Here is a 25,443-nt window from a genome sequence, read left to right as displayed (position 1 = left end):
TTGGACTAGGTGATGGATGTAGGTCCTTCCAGCTGATAATATTCTAACAGAGTTTGAAATATCTCCTGAAAAGATCAAACTAGCCATCCTGAATGAACCCACAGGAGTTATAAACTGCTGTTGGATGGCTGGAGCTCAGTGTGGAGCAGCCTGAAGGGATCCTATTTGAGGGGTGTGGTTTGGCTGTGGGCAGGGGAAGCCATGAGAAGTGCACTCCTGGTCATCCAGGAGTTCCCAGTCGGTTTTTCTGATTTTTAAGAGAGATCCTCTGCATCCTTTACATCTGATTTTGGGTGTTTTAGAAGGTCACTCTGCATCTAATGTGAAAGCTGGGTTTTGACTGGTTGATTGTTTTGTGGGTTTTTTTTAAGAGAGAGGAAACTCCTTTATCCTCCACTGCCTGCTCCTATGTCAGCTGGAGCTTTAGAAAACCAAGTGGCAAAGAGAGGCTTTGGGTTTTTTCTTCAAAGGCGAGGATGTGCTAGGATGTGGTGTGCAGAGCTCAGTGCTGAGGAGCTGCCTGCAAAGCTTCCCCTGATCTTGCACAATGGTTCAGGTCCCTCGACAGTGTTCTGAAGTGTTCTTGTTTTTTGGCTCCTGTTCTTCCTGAGAACAGACCGTGTGTGTCCTGCTAACTTACAAAAGAGGGGCTCCATTGGCCTCTTTTGAAAAAGACACAAGGTTCCCGAGTCCTCATCAGTTTGACTTTCAAAAGAGCACAGTGCTCAAAAAATTTGATGCCCGAAAGTAGGACACATTGTGAATTACGTTCCTGAGTTCAATCATACCATATTCAGATATTGAATTGCTCATTTGACTCTCATGAATGGACAGGTAATTGTTGTCAAGCGTTTCCCGTGACAGTTTGCCAAGCTGACCTGTTAGGAACCCATGATCCTGCAAGAGAGATTGAATAACAAAAGCAGCCAGGAATGCAGTGTCTGTTCAGATTAAACTAATGAAGCCTGAGGAGGTGGAAAGCTAGAAAGGGGAAGAGGATGCTCCATGCTTGGTGTGTGTAGTAAACAAAATACTTACATTGTTCCAAGTGCTACCACGGAGTTACTGTGGCCCTGAGCAAATCACTTGAATTTTTGGGCAGTGGGGTCTCTTCCCCATGCAAACAGCACAACATCTACACCTAGCACAGCCATTAGAGAAGTGATGTTTGAAGAGTTGTGAAATTCTTGTGTATCTGAGGTCTGGTTTGGGTTTTTTTTCTGATAAACGTACATTGAAACTTGATAACTGCAATCAAAATAGAAAAGACTGAGTAATGGTTTTCAGTCTCTTGTAAAGTCCAGCATGGAGGTTGCCATCTCCCCCAATGCAAGGGGAGGGTGGGCAGTACTGTCTGCTTACTGGGAGATGGAGAAGGGATTTCCAAGATTTGTTTGGTTTGTTACCTCTGAGCTGTTTCATTCAATTTATTCTTTGTGGTGTTGAAAAACACACTTTATCTCTTGAGTGGCTGCAGAAACTTTGCAGGGTTTGCCAGTTCCACAAAGGACCTTGGTGACATCTGCTTGCTTTGATATCTCACTGCAGTATTTAGGAATGAGATCAGTCTAGAAATGCAGTATATTCTCCCCATGGTAAATGTGAAAAAATGGCCACAAGCACTTGGACTGCGGTTCTGTAAGTGGTGTCATTCACCAAAGTGTGCTTATCCTTCAGTGGGGAGAACGCTGGTTCCTCTCTTAGTTTTTAACTTTCATGGCAATATTCCAAGAGGAAAAAACAGTACTTAAGTTTCATTCTTATCACAGAGATAAATGGAATGTCTCTGTCATTTGTCTGAAACCCTGTGGTGAAAGGCATGGGTTTTTCCTAACAGTTTTGCAGGGTACTAGGACAGACCATGATTTGGATTGCACAAGACACGTGCTGGGTTACTTTTAAATCTGCCAAGTTCTAATTTGCAATTTCTAGAAAATTTAGAACACAAACATCTGACTGTGCAGAAATCATGCTTCTAAATTTAACTTCTGGACTTTTGTGTTGGTTAAGCATGAAATTGCCAGGTAATATTTGTCCACTGAATTTCAGGGACAGCCTTTCCTTGCGTTGGCAGTGTTGCAGTGGTGGTTCTGCTGTTCTGGTCCTGCAGTGTGTGAATTATAAATGCTTTAGAGCAAAATGTTCAGTGAAAAGGTGTTAGCTAGGTTTAATTACTTTTTGTTTCTGTCAAAACAAGCCGCAAGCCTTCCCAAGAATGTTCTTTTACCTTGTTATTGTTTTCTTCAATGTGTTTCTGCAGTTAATAAACAATGACCTAACTTTCCCTGGGCAGTAAGAACTGTTTGTGAGCACCCTGTTACACCAAGTGTAGGAGTTTGCAAATATCACAGAGAAAGCCCAATACAAGGACTTTTGTTTCCACAACAGAGGAGCTGTGCAAAGTGAAGAACCAGCAGAACCAAGTACTCTTTCAGTGCAAAGCATTTATGTGCTTTTTAAAAAAGGGATTTTTTTCGCTAATACAGAAGAGTCAGGTTATAGAGATGAATTTTGTTTAACTGTGGAATAAGACAGGTTTGATGGCATTATAATTTGACATTCTTATATTGGTAAAAGTATAGTTCTGGACTGAAAACCAGGTAGGTTTTTTGTGCTGACAAGAGCAGAGTTCAATACAATGATGGTCCTGACATGGACACAGATTTCCACAGGAGGCTAAGCAGGCCATAAAAACATTTACAGTCTCCTCGGGGCTGAGGGATGCAAGGGTTTCTGTCTCCCTGCCCTCCTGAGGAGAACACCCTCAGTCTGTGGCAGCTGGTTTCTAATCTGGGTTTTGATCCTGCCTCTGCATCCGGAACTGTGTGCTCTCCTACCCTGGCAGGCTGGGGCTTTCCAAGTGCAACTCCTTTTGAGAAATAAAATAAACCCCCTCAGTGCTGCATTTAGGCACAGCAGGTTTGCTGTTATCGGGGGAACTGAAGTGGCCAGGCACAAACTGCAGCTAATGGCCCAAAATAAACTAACTTTGATTGTTTCCCTCTAGTCTTTCCCTGGACAGTAATTCCAAGCGTTACTTTTAGCAACTCTAGTGCATGAAGGGAGCTCTGTGGAGAGAGAGTTCTGTTGTTGTGATGTCCCTGCAAGGCTGAGAGCACCTGAAATGCTGTTACTGGCCAGGCTCTTTGCTCCTCCTGGAGAAAGAGGGGTCTGCCCCTGCTGCAGGAGCTGTGCCACACTCCCGTGCCTGCCCAAGGGGCTTCCTGGGGCTCCTGGCAAGTGGGAGGCACCCCAAGAGGTCGATCCTGTTTGCTGTTCAGAGATTTGTTGCTTTATGTTGGTGGGAGGGTGTGGTGTGATGTCTGGTGGACAGTGCAAAGGCTGAGGAAGTTTCTTTAGCAAATGAAGAGCTGGAAGGGTCTTTGGTGCTTTTGTGAGTGGCACAATGGAGATAACATAATTATCTATAAAGAGAAATTAAACTAATTCATAACCCTGTAGGAAATGTAAAGAAAGAAGCCAAACCAGCAAAGGTGTCTGTGGTTTAAAAACACCATCCACCTGGGACTGGTGCATTTATCCTGACAGCTCCTTTTTCTCCCCCCAGATTTTATTTGAAATTCAAAATATATAAAAAGATAAACTTAGCTTCTCAAGTTGGAGATGAATTACTCAGCATACTTCTGTTACCCACAGATACTGGAGAATACAGTATTACAAACACCTAATTTAACCATCTTTTTTCTTTGTATTTTCAATGACCCATTGAAAATTAGCAAACAGAAAAGGCTATGGAATTCATTACTCCTCTCAGGATGTTCCTAAGGATGAGACTAACAGATAGAACCTAGGCTGAGAAATTAGTTTTGTAACCTAGCTTGTGGTCTACAACCTGAGCATTTCCACCAGTGCTGGTCCCTGCTAAAATCATCCTTTTTTTCATTTTCATGGCTGAACCGTGCCGTGCAAACTGGAGAGAGGAATAATAGATGAGTTTTGCAAGTGAAGTTGGCAGCTCTGACAGCACATGCGTGCAGTGGAGATCTGCTGAGGCAAGAGGATGCTGGATTGAGCCCATCTAAACTATTTTTAGACTCCTAGTTTTCCAGGGAAATAGGACTTTTGTTTTTATTTACTAATTCTGTACATTTCTAAATATGTTTGTGGCTCTTTTTCCTCCTCTTAGCCAAGCTGGGACTTTCTACAAGATCTATTCCAAGGCAGATGGTGGACCTGGGTCACAAATGACAGTTCTTCCTGTGCCATCTCGGGCTGTGTGGTGTTTTACTTTGATGGATACTGTTGCCAGCTTTTATGCCTAAGTGACCTAATTCAAATCTTTTGATAAAGTTATAACGCATTTGAAGTAAATAATTGTGTTCTGAGGCTGAAAATGGATGGCAGCCAGGGTACCCTTCCCCAGAGAGAAACCCCAGTGCTCTCTGTTGAAGGGGTGCTTGTGCTGGATTCTGAAGGGTTTCAAAAGAGCCAATTCTGTTCCCTAAACAGCCCAAGATTTTAGTTACAAATTCTGTTTCAGGCCTCTCTGTGGCATTGCACGTTGTGACATTGAATCAAACTTAAAATAACATGGTTGGATGGGCAAGAGATGGCAAGAGAAAACACTTAAAACCTTAAGCTTTTAGTAACCCAGAAACTTAGTCAATGTATTCTTTGACAAAACAGACAATTAGTCAGGAAGTAAAAAATTAACCTGAACTTGTTCAGGAGTCAGAGTAGAACTAAAACATGGGAAAAGTCTGATGCAGGACGTGCACTGGCTGGGAGCACAAGAGCTGTTTATACAATACTCACAGACTCTAGTGATCTTCCATTCCAAATCCCTTTAAATCTTCTTTCTTTAATTAAAAAAAAAAAAAGTCAGTGAGGCAGCAAGACTGACATACCAGAAAATGCATTTCAGAGGAGAGTCATGAATGTTTAAACTGGCTGAAAGGCAGGCAGGCACAGTAACCAGGGGTTTGCAACACTGAAAACAGGGTGTACACAGGGTCTGTATAATTGACATCAGGGAAGAAATTCTGGGGAGAAACTTCCTTAAACTTCGTCATTGAGGGTTGCTGAAATTTTAGTCAGAAGGAGAGCATTTATGTTTAAAAACTACTTAATGCTTTGACACTTCATGTAAACACTGGGAAAACGCAACTCTCAAAGAGATATTTGCATTGTGTTATTTGTAAGAATGACTAAATTTGCTTTGTTTATAACCAGGGCTTTAGAATCCATGTTGCTTTTCTGTTTCCTCTTACTAATTCTAAGGCTATGCACTATCCTGGGCTGCAGAGCAGGGGACAGACAGCAGAGCCAAAGTGTTTGGCTGTTGCCTCACGGAACTGATAAAAAGTGCAAACCACCAGTACAAGCAGATCCAGTGTTACTGTAGGACAGTTTGGGCTCCAGCCTCCTTCTTTTGTTGAAATTGTGTTTTATTTATTGCCCACACAAGGGAATGCCATGCTTTCCAGCCTTCTCCATGTGTGTACCTTTGCCTCCTTGGCGGCAGTTCCCCCATCCTGCCCGAGTCTCTGGGCTGCAGCTCGGGTCCACCTGCAGAATCCCATATTCTATGGGATGTGAATCACAGCAGCAAAGAAACTGGGGCACTGCAGCTATTTCGGTGAAGCTGAAGGGTGCTGGGGAAGGAATGTCCCTGTTCTGAATCTCCTCAACATCGTGGCTGCTTCCTGGGGTGGTTTCTGGACCAGCAAAAGCCTTGCAGGTAAAGGCAGTGCTCACACATCCAGGGACGTGGGCAGTCTCTGGGAGTTCAGAGATGTGCAGGGCTTCAGTGCTGGGTGTGCTGCAGGATAGGACTGGTGTGGTGAGGACCAGCATGGCACAAACTGGGTGGAGGAGGTAGAACTGTGATTCTCTTTTGGAGAATGTGATGTCATTTCGGGCACAGATCCAGAATTTTGCTTAAACCAGCTCTGTCTTCGGGAAAATGACACTGCAGATGGTGAGTGTCATTTCAGTGTAATGTAATCCTGTTATTAATTTAGTTAATTTTTCAACTGTAAATGAATGCAGGCTGAGCTAAGAATCTCAGATCATTCTGAGTGTGGATGTCACACTACGACTGCAAAGTACCTTCATGTTTCCTTTGACCAGTTTAGCCAGGAAAGCAACATTAGGATGTCTCAAGTCACAAATCAGTTCAGTGTTTCACAGACATTGAGAATCCAGTGGTGGTTTCTACCTCATCTCAAATGAATATTTTGCTATTCATTATTTATGTACTATCTAATCTGTGACTTTTTATTTAAGACACCTGCCAAGAAATGCACCCTTTAATATATTTTGTTTTCTGCAGTGCTCAGTTTTACAGGCAATTCAGTTTTGTGTATTTCTTACTGTTTGAACGGGAAAAACATTAAACTGTTCATGTGTCAATTTGTTATTTAAGTGTCAGCAGCTGGTTTTTAAAACTTTCTGCAGTTGGTCTGCCTCTAGTCAGTCTTGCATCTTGACACACCCATGCCAGGAGATTAAGGCAATTTCAAAATTATTTCATTAAAGTCCCAGTGTAGCCCTGGCTCTGCTGGGGGTTCTGCAGGTTTCAGGGAATGTGAAACAAAAAAAATCTAGAGGGAGATGTAAAAAATCAATGTAAAAAAATACCTTGAGGTCTGTAGCTGGTGTGTTGCTCTGAAAACCTCCTGGTGAGTGTGGTGAATACCTTCCTGCCCTCAGGAGTCTGTAGTAGGTTTAATCCCAGGAGGATTTATATTCTTTCCAAAACTGCTATCTTTCTTATACATTACAATTCAACAGCTGCAGTTATTTCTACTAATGTCTATTTCTTTCTGAGACTGGATGTTGTGATTCTAAAATAGAGCATTTTCTTTCCTCAGATGATTGCAGATGTGCTCACACAGTGCCTCTGTTGTTCCTTTTTTAACCTTCCTGTTAGGCTGGTAATGATTTCCCCTTAGACCATCTTTTCACCTTCTTTCCAGGAGCTAAAAATATGAGCTACACTCTGCACATCCCTGTTTCCTTTACCTTAATGCATTAATTTAGATTAAGCAATTGCTTGCCTTTGATTCTTCACCTTCTTTAATTACTGCACCAGTGGATTTCTTTTGGCTCCTTTTCCATTCCCTGCTCGCAGTGGAGGGGAATCCATGTGCTCACTGATCTCCAGTCGCATCCCTGACCCCAGGGTCGTGCCTTGGCACAGATGGGTTCTCCCCAGGAGCCCTGCAGTGGCTTCCTGCCCGCTGACAAGTGGGCAGCTGTGCTCCTGCACTGTGAGCACTGTCACAGCTCTGGGCCCTGGAAGGTGACTTTGATTTCTCTCTTCTGGTGCTTACGTGTGCTGTGCTTCCAGATCTGGTTATCAGCTTTGTGCCCATCCTGTCTTTGGCACTTACAGCTGGATGTGGAGGCTGCCTGGCAGGGGCTGCTCCCAGGAGATCTCCGAGCACAGGAGCCTTTGACAGAAATATTAGGAGAACTGAACAGGCAGGAGTAATCCTAGACTCCAGCATTTGTTGTATAAAGTGTAAGACTTTGCCAGAGGAAGTACCTTTTCAGCTTCTAACTATAGTGTTGCTTTGTAATTATTCATTGGGATGGAAAATTCCAGCCCTCTAAAGGTTATCCCAGATGCAACTTTGCCAGGAAATGCATTACATGGAAAATAATAAAACTTCTGTGAATATACAGTCTCCAGGTGAAACTGGATGCTGAGCATACTGCTGGAAGCAGTCTGAGCCTTGTTAAATAAGTGTCCCAGTGTTACAGGGCTCTGCTCTCCACAGTGCTGCTGGGGCTCTGCGTGGCCAGGATTTCTCTTTGTGTCGTGGGGAAGGAGGAAGCTCCATGCAAAGAGCTGGGATTTTAAATAGTGAATATCTGCACAAGGCACAGGTCAGTCATATTTTGCAGATTTCTCTGCCCTGTGCTCCTCTCTGAATCCTCATGAATTGTATTTCTTATCTGTTCCCCTTGGTTTGTTGATACTTTTAACATGAGGGAAAACTATTTTGATATTTCTCTGTCAGTTATTTTGACATTAATCAACACTGCAGATCTTGTTTTGTTTGGTGTCTGGGTACATCATAAAGAGAGTTGCTGAAAGAGTTCAATTACAATATCAGCATCTCTGCCAAATGTATTGAGCTGTTCTGAAAAGCGGCTTGTCTTTTCTGACCCAGATACACAGTTTCCAACTGTGGGAGATGCTGCCAGAAAGGCTCTTGGCAGAAGGCCAGCAATAAAATTCTACTGCAGAAAAACACAACATATTTTCAGCAGCACTTTGTGTGGTGTGATGAAAAATTACCTGTCTCTTGAATGCAAAGCAGAGGCTAAAATAAACTTTCAATCTGAAGTTGCAAGCCTGTCATTCTGACTTTTGAAGGTAACAAAAACTGGTATAAATTCCAGTTATTTTCTATTACTGTGTGTGATACACCTTGGGCTGTGTTAGATACTCATTGCTTTGTTATTAGCAACTTCTGTAGTTCTTGTTGGCCTTTCTGTCTGCTCTTGAGGTGCTGCACACTGCAGTTCTGGGTAGGTCTTGGTGTTGGTGTGATTTAGAAGGTGAAGGGTGTTTTTAATGCTTCAGCTGAATATTGTTAGCATGTGCCTTCTTGATGGAGTATTTAAAACCAATTTTCATGGTGTTCTACTTGGCCTGGCCAGGAGAGCAGCTCACTGAAGTGAGGGGTTTGGAGCTCTGGTGTCCAGTGACCACGATTTCCTCTTCTCTGCTGCAGCAGTAACGCTTCTGTGCAAGGTGCTGCTGCAAGGGGATCCTGGGGTGCCAGACACAGTTTGTGTCTCCTTTCTAGAGGCTCAGAGCAGCCTAATTCTGGTATTTCAGTCCCCATGGAATGCAAGTACCTGTTTCTCCTGCCTTTTCACCTCCCTGTTCACAGCACTCAGAGGTGGCTGACCACACTCATCACCTCTGGCTGTTTAACTGTCTGTCCCCTGGGAATGCAGCTGCAGATGCAGGAGTATCTCCTGCTACAAAAGCCTCATCTGAAATTCTTTTCGCTTGTCTTGAGCCAAAGCATAAACTTCCTCTGTGAAGGATGGGATGTTTAATGGAAACACTGCTACATTGTCATGGTGTTTTAATAACATTTCTAATGTGTCAAATCCCCAGTGATTTTAAACCACACTGCAGACTCCATGCAGCTCCACTGTGACCTGGTTTGGAGACAGAGATTATTTACTTGTTTTACACTTCAGGGCCACATGATGCAGAGCAGAAGTGACTTTTTCAAGGTCAGCAAGGTCTCAGTGGTGCAAGGAGCTTCCTGTACAAGTTTTCTTGCAAGTGTGGGTGACTGTCCCTAGGTAAGACAGCCACACATTTAAATATTGTGCTTTTTAGTCTGAGCGTCAACTATAACTTCCCTGAGGATGGAGAACCAAATATCCTGCTATAGTCTGGTAGTGGAATGAGGCTGTTGGATTTATGGAATTGCTGCTCACTTCACATAATGCTTTCTGATGTATTTGGTGCTGAGCTATGTTATGCTGCCTTAGTCCATATGGTTGGAGCAGATTTGATTTTGGTTTTCCTTAATTTAATTCTGTGTGCTGTCAAATGTACTTTATTCTGTATATTGTGTCTACACTTTTATAGTAAACTCCCTCCTGTTTAGTGCTTTTGTTGAAAATGTTCTCTCAAAGTCTGAACTAAATTAGGGTTTCACTCCTATGCGTGTTTCTGAAATATTCGTAGGATGTTAATGACTTGGAAGACATCGTGTATCAGCTTCGACTCAGTTTTCAGGATTTTTTTCCAGCTTTCTGAATTTGATGACAATAACAAAGATTCCTTTGTAATTAATCTGTCTGTGCCCTGACTTCAGCCACGCACTGCTGAAAAACAGGGCAGGTAAAGAGCTCATAAATACCTTCATCCAACAGCCTTTACTTGTCATGAAAACTGAACCTCTCTTGAAAACAAGAAAGCAGGTCACTGCTGCATACACCGCTCAGGAGAGGTGTTGGTGTTTTCACTTCATCAGCCCAGCAGAGATTAACCCCCATTGTGGCTGTGACACGTTCATTTCCAGCCTGTTTTGGATTTTCCAAGAACTGAGAAGCACCCGGCAGGGGCAGGGCTGCCCCGAGGAGGAGGAGGGAGTGTCAGCAGAGCCGGGGAGGCTCTCGCAGCTCTGCCCTCTGAGCAGCAGCCTGCTCAGCAGCTCCTGAGCACCACAGCTTGCTCAGCCACCTCTCTCTGTGCATCTGCTTGCCACAGCCTGGGCCAGCTGATAAGCAACACCTTGCAGGAGTTTGGGAGGGAGGCTGGGCTGGAGCGTTGCTGGAGTCTGGAGACATTGCTGAAATCAGCAACACATTCCAGTGCCCTTCTCTCTGCCTGGCACTGCCAAGTTACAGCTACCACAGAAGGTAACAAAGCAAAAATGTGAAATGTGGGAGTGACAGGGAAGAAGAGTAGCTGAAGATAGCTGGAATTCAGTTTGGTGAGAGAAATAATTTTAAATAGATTATCTAGAGATGTGTCTCATAAAAGTCTCTCTAGTTTGCAATCTGCTGACTCAAGTTATTATTAATATTAAAAAGCAAAATGATCTTGTAAAGAGTTTGGCTGTTCTGGAGATGGTGAAAGGCTGTTGAATGTGGAGGAGCTTATGACTAGTTCACAAAATAAATACTGCCAAAGCAGTGATCTTTGCTTAGTTTTCCTCCCAGCTGCCCCTGTCTGACTTCCAGAATCTCTTAAGAGAAAGAACATCTCCTTCATTGATTGCTTCTGGGAAACAGTTGGGTAGAGTGTTAATACACCTTGGTGGGCACAGAGCCTCTGTGATGAGAAGTGGGGTCAGGCAGGGTTTTCATTAGCTTGCTTTTCCCAAGTATTTTTAGTATGACTGCACTTAACTCTCTTGGGGTTTCTTCCTCGGCAATTTTCAGCTGCTGGAGCAGACAGGTCCCTGCACAGTGTTCTTGTCTGGCTTTTTGTTTTACCCAATTCTACAACCTCAGTTCAGTGGTGTGACATACGCACAACTGTCAGGCCCTTGCTGCCAAAGCTACTGGTCCTGTAAAACCGCTTAATTTGTTCCTAACCAGGGAAATAGGGAAGCGGGATCTGCTATTACCTTTTCCCCTGTCACATTCAAATCTCTGTGGGATGCAACATTTTAATTATTCCCTGTCACATCACAGGTTTAAGTATCTCCTCAGCTTTCAAGTCATCTCACCTATCCCTCTGCTGTTGCCAAACATGCTTTTAATCTCTAACAATGCTAGGCTTCTCTGGCACACAATATGCAAAGCATTGCTGGAGAAGGGGGTCAGCATACAGGAGAAAAGGAAAACATTTTGTGTGTGTGCATGTGTCAGTCTGCAGAAATTTACTGACTGGGTTTCCAATTGCTTCAAAACGTTGCTGGAGAGCTGATGCAACAATATGTGTAGTGAAAGGAAAACAGGAATTTTCTGCGAGGACTGGAATGTCTTGCTGTGCAGTGAGCTTCTGCCTCCCTCTCTCACATTACCTGCTCTGTTATTCTGCTCTTCTCCCTCACAGAGCATTTCTTTGCAGTTTTATGCTGCCAGTGCTGGTGTTGTTTCCCAGTTTAGCAGGAGAAGGCTGCTCTTGCAGGATCTTTTCCGTTCTGCGTGCTGGGAAAGGCAGTGCATGGGCAGCACAGGCGGGTGGGTGATTTCAGCTCCTCGCAGGTCTGACGTCTGCAGTTTGGTAGAATGTACTTGTCTGTCTTTAAATAACAACTTGCAGTTATTGCAACCTGAAGCCTTGGTTCTTGTGCAGCATCTGACACAGGATTGAGGGCTGCACTGAGGATTTCCACAGAGAGTTATTTTCTGGTAACTAAATGTAGTGTGTTTGATTCCTAACGTGCATGTGACACAAAAATAGAGACTCTGTGAGCTGGTTTCACACAGAGCATGTTTGCCATGTTGGATTTCCTGTCTTCCTCATCCTAGAAGCTGGGATTGCCAGGTGGCTGACAAACCTCCCTGGATCAGCTCAAACTGGCATGGGAAAGTCGTTACATGTGTGTGGGCACATCACAAAACGTTGCTTTCCACAGTGACATCTGTTTGCTCAGATATAAATGGATCAGTGACCGTCCCATCTGGAAGCTGGGGTGCTCTGATCAGTGGTTTGCCTCACGTGCTGCATCCAGCACTTCTGGAATCGACCCACCATCACTGCTGGTTTCAAGTTGTTTCTCTCTTTTTGCAGGTGAACTAGAGAAAGTGACTCCCAGAGCACCTTGGCTGTATGAACTCCTGAGCTGTCAAGGGACTGAGAGGCTTATGAAGAGGTTCTGTCAGGCAAAACAGTGCTTAGCAAAGACACCAAGGAGGAGGGAAAAGGAGAAAGGGAGGGAGAGAGAGCTGAAACACTAACAAACCATGGTAGGTATTTGTTGTCTTTCACAGAGGTGCATTAGAAGTGCTGCCAGGCTTGCTTGGGGCCTGATCAAACCCGGGAGAGGGGATTTTCTGACCTGCCACTAACTGAGGGATGGTACTGTGTGCTTTGAGCAAAGCAACTGAGGTTTGATGTATTGTCAGCCTCTTAAAGCCAGAGAGTGTTCTTGTGAGCCTGCAGTACATGAATTATTAAATACGAACGAAGGGGATGCTCATAAGATTTTCTAATAAAACTGGCATTAGCAGGCTGTAGCAAACAGCATCAGTGACCTTGAACTTGCAGATTTCATTACTGAATGCTCACATTCCCCTTCCACCTCCACCTCACAAAAGCAAGTTTTGATTATTGACATCCACGTGTGGGTGATTGAAGGTTCCTCTGTGCACACTTTGTGACAGTGTAGATGAAAGGTGTGTAACCAAACATACCTGGTGTGTGTGGTTTAAGTGAGGAGTCACTTCTCATTTGGCTGGGTTTGGCTGCAAATAGAAATGTCTGAGATGTGGGATTTGTAACAATGTGCAAGTATAAAGTATTGTGATGGTGAGATTCTGAAATGTGTTCACAAAAAGGCAATAAACCTACTCAGTTCCTGAACAATATGAGTGGAGAGCAGCTTAAACATACTTACAGATTTTTAAGTCCTCTTAGGTTATTACTGAGCGAATGGAAATGCGAATAAATGCAATAAATTTTAAATACAATTGCTGATGTTTGTGTGGCTGGTTGCTGCAGGTAGGCTGTGTGCTTATATTTGTATTTATAAAAAAGACCTAAACCAAGACTTTTACCAGTTACAGAGTGAAAGGGAGAAAGAACACTTTGCAAAGCAGAGTTGCTAATATTTGTAATGAGGAGTTGATCTTGTCAGCCTCTCTTCATTAGAAAAGAAAATGTGTCTCATAGTTAGGAATTACCAATTTGTTTCTGTTCAGTGTTGTAACTGACATTTTATAAGGTAGAAGATGGTGGGTGAGTTGTTAAATGCAGCTTGGCCATTTCCCTGCAGCCCAGCTGTATCCATGTTGTGGATAACCACAAGAGGGACCTCCTGGAAGCATTTTGCAGCCTATCAAACTGCAGGGGATAAAACCAGCCCCTGACAGATGAATTGTTACTGCCCAAATTAGCCATCTGGGTAGGAACACAAAAATTAAGAAGGGAATCATGTCATGACCTTCAGTGGAAGACACACAGGGAGTGGAATAAACCAGGAAATCATGGACAGTTCCTTAATAAGGATCTAGCCCAGAGGCCTCTGAGGTTGTTCAAAGGCCCTTTGTGTCATTAGGAGTGGGTACAACTACAAACGCATAAAGTAGGGGTGGAAATGACACCTAATTAAGGTGCTTAACGTGGAGGAGGAACGGAGGGGTTTGGTTGGTGATTCTGCTCTGGGAGGCTTTCAGGAGGCTTTCAGCAGTGACTGATGTCTCTGTATAGACCAAGACTTATTGCTGCCCTTGGCACAGCTCTGTGCTGTGATCACAGCTACTCTGGGGCACTGTTTAGATCAAAAACGTCTCACCTGAATAGTCTGCAGCAAACCCAAAACTTCCTAGCACAGGTTACCCAGCTAGTGAAGTTTACCTCCCTCAGCAGTATCACTCAGGACTCTGAGTTTCAATGCAGACTTTTTAAATTAGCACTCTAATATCTTCCTATTCATTTGAATATTTTTAAAAATAACTTTCAGTCTCTTACCGTTTATCTTTATTCTCATCTTCATTCATGCCTCTGTAAATCCCTGCGCAGTGACTGAGCCTCTCACAGTTCTGTACTGCCTGTGACTTCATCTGCAGCCACAGCAAACCTGTGAGGGATTGGCTCTTTGCCTTTTCCAAGGTGTGCAGTTCTTGGCATGAACAGGGGGGAGATGGCTGCACTCAGCACTTCCAGAATATGCAAAATTGTATTTAGAAAGAATCGATGTCTTCTACAAAATCAGAATCACCTCTCCCTGCCTGCCCTCCTTTCCACATGCTGTGCCCAGCCTGCACCCTCCCTGCCAGGCGGGGTTCCCACTCAGGCAATGTGCTGTGTCTTATCAATACTCCAATAGCTTTGTTCTCTTTTCTCCCTGTTTCCCACCCTGCCACAGAGATCGATCCGATCTTTTGCTAACGATGACCGCCACGTAATGGTGAAACACTCAACCATTTATCCATCTCCAGAGGAGCTTGAAGCTGTCCAGAACATGGTCTCAACAGTGGAATGTGCCCTTAAGCATGTGTCTGACTGGATGGATGAAAAGAACAAGTCTGCGAAGTGTGAGGGTGATGTGGAAGCCAAGGAGGAAGCTGCAGAAGGCACTGCCAAGTGAGTGAAGCTCCAGCTCACAACGTGTCCCTGTGCTGCTCTCAATGGCTCCTTTCCTCCAAATAAGCGTTGTAGTGTTACCTTGGTCTGCTGCAGATGAATGTTCATAGAAGGAGGGGGATATATTTGGACTTTCTGAGGTGGGAGCACGTGGGGAATGTGCAGGGAATGGCAATAAGCCCAGTGTGGGTAGCAGTTGCTCTCCATTTCTTTGCATGTTTTACTGTGATGTTGTGAAGTTGCATTTAGCAGACAAACTTTTCAGCAGTTTGAAGCAAACACAATTCCCTGGAACACACCAGTGCAAATCGACAGCCATGTGCTTGGGGGCTCCTGCAGTCTGATACACAAAACAAGGTTTTATAATCCAGCAAACAAAGTTTCCTAAGCCTCCATTACTTTCCATTATTGCCACAGTTTAACCCCAGCTGGCAACTCAGCCCTACATTGATAGTGACTCTTAATAAAAAATAATCCAAGTGTGCAGTAAATGCTTTGGAGAGAACTGGTTGGGACAAGACCTGGTGCTGGCCTGTCAAAAAAGCATTTCTTGCATTTTACTCCACGCTTTTAAACAATCCTAGTCTACAAAACTGGCTTTTGTCACAGTGTCCCTATATTGCTTTGAAAATTGTTTACTGTGGCTCTTAAAGGTTCCCCTACACTGTAGCTGGAGAGTAAAATCCCCTCCTAATTACCCTAAATTGTTTTATTTCCAGGGACCAAGGTGGTCGGACGTTATGTGGCGTTATGAGAATTGGCCTGGTTGCAAAGGGCTTGCTGATCAAAGATGATATGGATCTGGAGCTGGTTCTCATGTGCAAAGAAAAACCCACAAAGACCTTGTTAAGTATTGTTAAAGACAATCTCCCAGCTCAAATTCAGGTGAGTTCATTTGGAGCAGTCCTCCCACAATGGCTGATAGCACTGCAAGGGCTATTTAGGGAAAGGCTGGAATTTGTTCCAACAGGAAAGACAAGTGATATAAAGGAATATACTGTGAATCTAGGACGGCATCTGGGGCATGTGACATGTTTAATGTGATGACATAAAGTCCTTACTCACAAAATGAGTCCTTACTTACAAAATGTAACCTCTTACTGCTGTTGTTGCCCTACTCCTGTTTGTGCTGTCAGTTCCCCGGGAGGGCAGCAGGCTGTGTGTGTGTGTAACTAACCCAGGGTGGGTTTGGGCGCCTCTCTCCACCCAACATGAGCTGAACTGCAGAAATCTTCCCTGCTCAAGTGTGTCACTCAGTCCCTGCTGTTGTCCCCTGCCTGAACCTGCAGTTCCCCATTGGAGCGGCTTTGCTTGGGCTGTTCCCCCATAACCCCCTTTGTGCTGCCAAGGTGAGAACGTGTCACTTTAGGTGGTCACTCGTTTGGGCTCATGGTAATCATGAGCTCATATTATTTTTATTTATGGCTACTTAATCCTGATGGTGGCATCCAGTGGGCAGCAGCTGCAGCTTGTTTAGGGATACCACCTCTGTGCCAGAGCTCTGGGGCTGAGGAATCAGTCCAGCTTCCAGACTCACCAAGGTGCCAAGGAATGCAGTGAACCTCAAATGGTTCACTGCAAGTGCCCCTCTCCAAACCACAACCAAACTCTTTCTGCTTTTCTCCTAATCTGCTTTTCTCCCTGTGTTTTACCATTCTTGACAGCTGTTAGTCCTCATCATTCATTTCTCACACAAAGGGCTTGTTTTAGTGAGCTAATGCTGTTCCTAGAGATGTGGCCCTATCTATAGCTAAAAATGCAAAGCATCTGTTGAGTAATAAAGAGTAAATTTTACTTGCTTGAAAATGATAGGGATGTATTGAGTATTAATGAAAAAACCTTGTAGAGAGGCATGAAATGAGGCGGGTTGAAAGTGAGAAGAAAAGTTAGTATGTGCTTCAAAAAAAGTGAGATAAAGAGAGTAGATGTAATCAAAATATGTGAAGGCTGAATAAATTCAAGGGACAGGCAGGAAAGATCCTGTGGGGAAGGACTGTGAGGGATTACAGAAAAGATGAGGGAAGAGGACTGTGACTCGTGAAATGCCCCAGCTGTCAGGGCATGGAAGATGAGGAGAGGCTGCAGAGGGATCACACGCTGGAGGCAAAGGAGGGTTTAGGCCATTAGTGGACAAAAGCAGCAAGTGAGGCACAGAGACTCAGGGGCTTCTGCTCTGCTGCTTTGAAGGCTCATGGTGAGCAGATGCTCAGGCGTTTCCATCCCAACAATAAAGGAGCTGCAGAGCAGATTGCAGCAGGGAAGGGGCTGGAATAGACATCCCAACCACCAGCCTGCTGAACCAGGCTCCACACAGAAGGAGTGGCTGGAGGCCTCTGAACCATCTGTGGCTGTCCTTGTGCTTCTGGAGGGTGAGAGAGGTCCCAAAGGGCTGCTGAAAGAGCTGCAGAGAGATCACTGCAGAGAACTCTGATACAATGCACATTAGTGGAGCAAACTGTAAGGCAGCTGTAGCACTGGCTACAAAAGAAATGTTTTAAATTGTTTTTAATGAGGGAGGCAAGGCTGCCTTTGTTAGTGCAATGCCCTGTAGCCTTCTCATTAGCTGAGGCACATACACAGATTCTTCACTTTTTCAATCAATTGGGAGTCTTGAAATCTTTCTTGGTGACTTTCAGAAACTTACAGAAGAGAAATATCTGGTGGAGGAGCATGTAAATGAGGCAGCTATTGTTATCCATAACACAAAGGAGCCCAAGCTCACTTTGAAGGTGATACTCACATCCCCTCTCATCCGAGATGAAGCAGAGAAGAAGGAAGGAGGTACACAGAGCGTTTTAACTTGGTTTTAAGACTGTTCTAGCTAAATGTCTTGACTGTGCAGCACAGGGTTAATTGGGAAGTAGGTTTTTAATTGTGCATCATGTGCTGACTAGATTGGCTATTGCCACCATGAGTTACCTTATTTGTAACTTAAAAAGACAGCAGTCACTTAATTTTCATGTAAATATGTGTAGTTTTCCTTTGCAAGCAATATTCCTGCAGTGTTGACTTTGACATACAATTAGATCTTAGTTCTTTCTTTCAGACTTGCTATTTAATTCTCGAGCACCTGGCGCTGCACAGTCTTGTTTGCAAATTAAGTCAGTCAAGTGGGATTGGTTCACAGTTTCTTGAAAAACTCATAAAAATGTTTCTCTGTATGTAAAAGCCCTCTCCTGCAAAGCTCGCCAGTGCGTTGTCCTGGCCCTCAGTTTTTATTGATTGATGATGTGTATGTTTCTGGCTTTAAGAATTTCCTAACTGGGATACAATTGAAGTTATGGTGCTGTGATACAGCACTTTTGCTTCTCAATTGAATGTTGTACCTCATGTCCTTAGAGCAAAATAGTTCTAGAAAACTGTCACTTAGTCCTTTCCGTTCCTTCTCCCTCACCACGGTGTCCTACACAGTTCCGTGCCTGTGGTACCAGTGAGGCTGGAAACAGACTGTGAGCAATAGAGAAGAGCAAATGTAGCCATACTTTGTTGTATTTTTAAAATCTTTTCAGTAATTTCTGCTTCCGCTTCCCAAACCTATCCCTAGAAACTTTGCCACTGGATGATGTCAGACCTTTGACCAACTGGCCACTCTCTGTCATGACAACTGAGGCAGCTGGGCCCGTGTGGGCTAGGGAACTCCCTGTCGCTCTCCTCCCATCTCTAGACTTGCCACAAGTCCTTTGCTTCCTCCCTCTCCCACATGGAATACCGACGGGATGAGAAACGTTGGTCAGTTTGTCCTCATTTCGTTGGAGGCGATAGCAGGAAGGATCCCTTTCCAAGTGACATGCAACACTTTGGCAGCAGTTGAATGCAGAAAAATCTTACAGAGCAGATGAATGGCAAAGATCCCTTAATTACTGGCTGTTTATTCTCAAATTAGCAACAATGCTGTTTCCAAGATCATTAAAAATAAACTGCATATTGCTTTAGTTGTTCAGCTTCCCACAAGATGCTGAGACCAGCCCCGGAGCTGCTGCAGCTCATCCATGTTCATGAGAGAGCACAAAGTGCAGGACAAACCCCGAAGGTGAAAGATTTGTGAGATTCCCGCAAGGGGAGAGAGTTTTACACAAAGGCTTCTGCCCAAGTATTTTCTTGTAAAAATTGATGCTGTTATGCCAGCGAAGTCCAGGAATTTCTGAATTAATCTCAAACTAAAGCAGGATTGGAATTTCATGCTTTCTCATGCTTAAAACTAGGTGGTCTTTTTTTCTTTTCAGTATCTTAAAATATTTTCAAAGGTCTCTACTATTTTTTTTAGATTTAAAAGGTTTTACCACCTCTCCTGAAGTGGTTATACACTGTCATTCTGTGCAGCTGCTTAGGACAGGGAATAGGGTCATGGATCTCATTTTCAAGTCCATGTGCCTTGGCATTGATTCATCACAAAGAACAGAGATATTTATCATATTCCTTTCCAAGGTATATGGAGCATTATGCAGATGTCACTAAGTAAGCTGAAAGGGGAGGGATACATTTTTTTTTTAAATCTTTCCAACCATTTAAATTAGAATCACTTAGACCAAAACAGTGTCATGTCCAGTATCAAGGGAGAGTAACTGGAGAAACTGGTGAAAGCACCTTGATCTCCAAAGCATTGCCATATTTTTTCATACCTCTGAACAGTATCAACCAAATGTAAATACACTCCCTATGCAGTTTTAAAAACCTGTCAGTCGGCTCCATGCATTCTTGGGACTGAAGGAGCTCAAAGTACTGCTAAACTTGCCTTTCATCTCCCATGTAAGATAGCCCAGGCTTTCCTGAGCCTTCGGAAAACTGACCAAGGTTTCTGTGGTGGGATTAGCACTAATCTGTCCTCTAACAACCCAGGTCAGGCCCATGGCCCTCATTCCCAGTGCTCCCATTGTTCTGTAGGAATGCTGTGTGTGCCTTCATGCCCTGATGTCAGAATGTATCGAAAAACATTCCTGGATTTCTCTTCAGTCCCCACCTCTTCAAAAAAGTGTTCATGTTTAAGATGTGGTGTTTGTCCTATTTGTTTTTGCTGCTCCCTAGCAAAAATAAATAGTGGCCCAGTGTGTGTGTGCATTTTGATGTTTCTCACAAATAGCTACCTACCTATAAAGCTCTGCTTTCTCATGTTGAGAAGTCAAGCACCCAAATTTGCCTGCATTTAGTGTCAGTTTAAATTTTAAACTTCTTAAGAAATTGAATTTTTGTCACAGCATCAAATATAAATTGGGCTTTCCATACCCAGGACCTTGTATCCTGAAAAGCAGTTGCTGTTACTGATCATACAGAAACAACAAATTATGTAATTACAAACAAGCTCACTAAAGTGGGACTGAGTCCCGTTTCTCATGGAGCAGGACAGGGCCAGTGATGCTCCCAAAGGGCCCAGTGCCTCTGAAGGGCAGCAAGCCCCACACTGCCCTCCCCTCTCTGGAGAAGACAAGGCTCCTCCTATGGCTCACATGAATGGGGTTGGCAGCTCCTGTGTGAAGAGAATGCTACAGCAGTGGGGAGAGAATTCCTGAGGGATTGGTTCTGCGTTGCATAGTGTGAGCTAACATCAGGGCTTTAGAAATTACTCTTTTCTGAACTCCTTGGATCACTGCCCTTGTTAAAACTACAAGGAAAGAAAGGAAAGCTTTGCAATCCCATTTGAAAATTTTGATTTGGTCTCACTTTCCTGACTGGCAGAGCATGAAGAAACATGCCATTCTCCCGAGGGGGTCTGAAGGGAGCCCGCTGCAAGCCGCTCGCCCTCTTCACTGCCTGTTCTCTTCATCTTTCTGTTTAATAGAATCTTGCACCCGAAAGTTGGCAGACTGCAGCATCAGGACACTGGGGCTGAACAAGCAACTGACAAAATTCTCCAAGATATTTGTAAATTAGACCTTGGAAAATGGTCTTAATCCTGTAAGAAAAAGTATGGTTTTAACCATTGAAACAAACCTTAGGAGGTTTTTCGTTCACCTGAATGACAGGTGACATGTATTCTGCTTGCTTTGTAATTTAAAGGAAATCTTAATTTACTTTTTCAGTGGCTGCAATACTCTTTAGCAAAGCCTCATACAACACTGAGCCCCAGTTCATTGCAAAAAAATTAATGATTTTGCAGTCAGTCACCTTTGCCATTTCTAACGTTTTAAATTAAGATTCTGATCATTCATTGACAGTATTTGTTTGATACAATACTTGAGCTTTAAGCAGATGTTTATATTGTCTGCAGTGAAGTTTTCTCAGAGAACTACCCAGATGGATATTGAGTAATCTTGTGCCACAAATGTCACTCCTGAAAACAACGAAACTGCAAAGGAAATTTAGAAGCAAATCTTGTGTTCCAAAGTGACCTTTTGTGCTCAAAGAAAGGCAGAGCTTTGAGACTTTGCAGCTTTCATTTGGAAAACAGACAAGAGGAGTGATTAATCCCAAGCCTGGAATGCTGTTGATGAGGGCAATAACAAACAATGCAAATATCTGCTGTGAAGTTCACAGGGCTTAGAAAATAAGCTTATAGCACTGGAGTCAGCAGCTGTGAACTGCAACCATCACCTGTCAGACAAGACACTGGTCCTGTTCAGTTTTACACTGGTGGGGTTATTTTGCTTTGGGCTCTTTCATTCATCGTAACATCAAGTGCTTTTACCAGAGTAACCTTCCCAGGAAATGGCTTAGGAGAGGCATCCTTAACATTAAAGATGCAATTGCTTATGCAGCCAATCCCATTCAAAGGAACCCATGAAAATATCCTTGGAGATGGCACTAACAAACTGATGCTACTTCCTTCTCCTGCCTTCTCCTGGTGTTTCAGAGGTCTAGTTGGATTTTGCTCAGCTAGAGTCTTCAGTTTGAAATGGATTTAGTATTTCATTCCGCTCTGCAAAGGTCCCTAAAGACCTGGAGAATTAACCATTATGAATAATGAAAAGAGTGTATTTCCAAATTATTTATTTTTAAGTCAAGAATAACTATGTATTCATAGGAAAATGTCACATTCAAGGTTTTGCCTAAGCCATGGATTCATTTTGTTATTCCAGTTCTCCTCAGCATCAGCTAAAACTAGTATCTTTGTAATGTGATTTCACAGGAATGTAGAATCAGTCATTTATATATGATTTCGGGAGAATCTGGATTTTATAAACTCCTTTGCATTAAAATAAATAGGGAAGAAAGGAGTGATAGAGAATTCCCCTTAATGTAGAATTGGATGTGGCTGCTAAAAGCAGTTGTTACAAGTTGGTTGATAAAGGGGGGGAAGGCAAAAAAGTGTAAACCTGAACAGAAGATATCAGTGTCTTGTCTCTCAAATCCATCTTTGAATTTCCTGTTGGTTTCAGTTGCTGTTGGGAAGCTTTTACATGAGGGCACTTCCTCTCAAATACATGAATGACCTGGAAGTTACCAAACCCACTCTTTCATATGCTCTGCTTATATGAAAGACTACTCAAACTAAAGTATTGTACTAGCATTTCCTGTATATTTCTTTCATTGAATTATACTGGCTAGTACTGTTCATGCAATAATATTTCAAATATATTCAATGTTTTTCTTTGGAATTCTCAGCAATTGCATGGACATAATTTCACTTTCTACCTATTACATTTTTTATTACCCCCTGAGAATATCTTCCTCTTGTCCAAAGAAGCTTTGAAATTCTGTGTCAGCTTTGTGGAATAAAAGTCACAAAGAAGAAGAGGAAAAAAAAGCCCAATACATCCCAACAGAAAAAAAAGGAAAGGTGCTATAGAGCTATTTTCTGCCCTGAAATGTGTTCTACATTTTTAATAAGATCCCAGATTGTCTGTAGCAGTGGCCATCTTTATTATTACTATTATTTTACAAGGAGTGAATGCCTTTGCTTCTGTTGCACACGTGCACATTTACTACCTTTAATGGCTTGTTTAAATTAAATAACACCGTGCACTTAAATTCTGGGAGTCTTATTATCTCATTGAGATGCTGCCGCTCTTTTTGTATTGTGACAGAAACCCCTTGGTCAAATTGTATCTGTCTCTTTTTATCCCATTTTTACCAGTAGATAATGTTGCGATGAAAGATCCTCCGGACTTATTGGACAGGCAGAAATGCCTGGAGGCCTTGGCGTCTCTGCGGCACGCCAAATGGTTTCAGGTTGGCTCTTTGTTCTTACCTTGTTGTTATTGTAGCCTTGCAAGGTTTAATTTGAGACAGTTTTAATTTTAATGCCTCTTTAATTTCTGACTAGTCCCTTCTAGAGCAAAGGTCTAGAATTCCAACCCAGTGCTGTACTGTGCGAGGGCAAGCGTGACAGGGAGACAGTCAGCTGGTCCAGAGTTGTCATGAGGCTACAAAAGCAATCTTGACATTTCACTGCCTTTTTTATACATCTCTCTAAATTCAAGGTTACTTTTATAAAGTGTTTCTATTTTGCATGAAGCTGATTAATTATTAAGTAGTAATAATTTAAAACAAAATCTATCCCAGGACTCTGTGCATTTAAAAAGAAAAGCAAAATTGAAGACCAGGCTTTTGCAGGTGTATTGGAATCATTTTGTTTGTTTTAGGCCAGGGCAAATGGACTAAAATCATGTGTAATTGTCCTGCGTATTCTGCGAGATTTGTGCAACAGAGTCCCCACATGGGCACCGCTGAAAGGCTGGGTAAGTACAGAAGGAACTGAAGGCCACAAGGTCATGTCTCACATCTCCTGAGAGTTGTAGCAGTGTCTGGACTGGAGAAAGCAGAGTCTTGTATGAGACTCCTCCTTCCACCCCTGTCCCTTTCCTCCCCATTAACTGCTCCCTGTGCAGAGGAGAGAAGGCAAGTAGTCCTCGATGTGACACACTGATCCCATGGAAAGGGACACACTGCTGTGGGCCTCGCACATCCTGGAGGATTGGCAATAGACTCCCACTCGTTGCCTTCCATCCCTCTTGTTTAGTCTTCCCAAACTATCCTGCTGCCGTGACAATGCCACTCCTGTCAGCAGCTGTTACCCTTTCCAGGGCAGGTTTGCTCTGCGTGCCTGGAGAGGAGCACTCTGTAGGGCAGCACAGATGGTCCTTCTCATGTGTGTTTGAAAACCCTCTGAGAGAACATTCATCTGGCTTGACTTTAGAGACCCCCTCCTTTTTGACTTTTTGGGCAGACATTGGAGAGCAGCTGGTGTCTCAAAAGGTGACTCAGAGGAAGAGACAAAGACATGTGCCCTGCACGAGGACATGGCCTCCTCTGGGACAGGTCTCTGTCCCTTAGACCTATAGTGGATTACAAACAAAGTGACCCGATGTGAATGTTCATCCCCTCTATACCCCCATTTCTGACTGCAGTCACAGTTACCCTGGTGTGCATACTAATCGTAATTTAATGTCTTCTAGCCACTCGAGCTTATATGTGAAAAATCTATAGGTACTTGTAATAGACCTTTGGGCGCTGGGGAAGCCTTGCGACGAGTGATGGAGTGTTTGGCATCTGGAATTCTGCTTCCTGGTAAGGGGCCAAATGAACTCCAGGAACACAAAGGGATGGGCAGCCCACCTTAACGTTAGCTGTTGCTCTAGGATTGTATGAGAAATACCTGCCGTGAACTCTGAACCTGCTGTGGAGTGAGATTAATGTTTTTTCCTTTAAAATTAATAGAAAGGATTTAGCACAGTGGTCACTGTGTGAATGATACTGCCACTGCAGGACAAGTTAATGGGGACTGTTAGATTTGTTTTAAATTAGCCCCTACCCCATTAAGGGGTTGTGGGTAAATAGACTTAATGATTATCTGGTTTCTACAGACTCCTTGAAATCTCCACATCTGTCCAAATTATGTGTTTTCTTCCAGACCTACTGATTTCAGTTAATGTTATCACCCATGTGCAGTGTTTACCCTGCTAAGGTCTGTGGCCACTGCAAGGGTGTAAAACCTCAGGTCAGTGTGCCCTGTGTGAGGCCTGACTCCCTGCTGGAGAAGGGGTGCTGCCAGCTCTGCAGCAGCTGTGCTCAGCTGCTCTGTCAGTCCCTGTGTGCACACTCTGCCCCTTCCCCTCAGTAATCCCCGTTCCTCTCCCTGCCAGGGGGCCCGGGGCTGCACGACCCCTGCGAGCGCGAGCCCACGGACGCTTTGTCTTACATGACAGTTCAGCAAAAAGAAGCCATTACACACAGTGCTCAGGTAGGGAACTCTGTGTGTGCTGCAACACTGCGGAATTCAGCTCATCTGCACCATTTGTTCTCTGCCAGGATGGCTTGCTTTCATGGCAGTCCTGACAGTTCTTATGCTGCGCCATCCTAGAAAGGTTAAACCATAGTTCAGGAGTGCAGGAGTTAAATGTGTGTGAAATCTTATCCTTGCAGACAGTGGGATGTCTGTGCACCCACCTCTGCTCCCAGCACCAGCCCCTGGGTAGGCTCCCTCTCAGTGTGCCCTGCACTCTGTGTTACAGAAATTCATGAGTTTTATATTTTTAGACATTAGCATTTTCCACAGCTATTGCTGAGGCCAGCTGTAAAAGCTGTCTTCTTGTCTGTCAAAACCACAGAAGTAGTTTTGGGTCTAAAGACTTACTAAAAGACTTGGGCAACTGAGGTGAAACCCTGCTGTGATTAATTTGTGTTTCTGCTGTCCCTTTCAGCATGCACTCAGATTATCAGCCTTTGGGCAGATCTATAAAGTTTTGGAAATGGATCCCCTCCCATCAAATAAATCATTTCAGAAATATTCCTGGTCAGTAACTGACAAAGAAGGTAGGTATTACTTGTTCCAAAAGTCACTAATTGGGCAGTAAACTAGAAGT

At 43.6% G+C, this 25,443-nt stretch overlaps 1 protein-coding gene across 6 annotated transcripts in view; it reads left to right on the top strand.

Moving 5' to 3' along the window:
• Positions 1 to 25,443, top strand: part of STRBP (spermatid perinuclear RNA binding protein) — a 58,701-nt gene that overhangs the window by 9,971 nt on the left and 23,287 nt on the right. For 5 of the 6 annotated variants that reach the window (XM_063409894.1, XM_063409893.1, XM_063409891.1 and 2 more), the window contains exons 2-10: positions 12,194 to 12,369; positions 14,490 to 14,707; positions 15,427 to 15,592; positions 17,344 to 17,488; positions 22,716 to 22,810; positions 23,224 to 23,319; positions 24,037 to 24,148; positions 24,724 to 24,821; positions 25,282 to 25,393. In XM_063409894.1, the coding sequence (XP_063265964.1) occupies positions 12,367 to 12,369; positions 14,490 to 14,707; positions 15,427 to 15,592; positions 17,344 to 17,488; positions 22,716 to 22,810; positions 23,224 to 23,319; positions 24,037 to 24,148; positions 24,724 to 24,821; positions 25,282 to 25,393 (1,045 nt within the window). In that variant the 5' untranslated portion in view covers positions 12,194 to 12,366. The remainder of the gene's footprint in view (positions 1 to 12,193; positions 12,370 to 14,489; positions 14,708 to 15,426; positions 15,593 to 17,343; positions 17,489 to 22,715; positions 22,811 to 23,223; positions 23,320 to 24,036; positions 24,149 to 24,723; positions 24,822 to 25,281; positions 25,394 to 25,443) is intronic. The other variant, XM_063409892.1, reaches the window with a different exon arrangement.

This window comes from Prinia subflava, chromosome 12, assembly GCF_021018805.1.
Source record: "Prinia subflava isolate CZ2003 ecotype Zambia chromosome 12, Cam_Psub_1.2, whole genome shotgun sequence".
NCBI lineage: Eukaryota > Metazoa > Chordata > Aves > Passeriformes > Cisticolidae > Prinia > Prinia subflava.
This window is presented reverse-complemented; position numbering and strand designations above follow the sequence as displayed.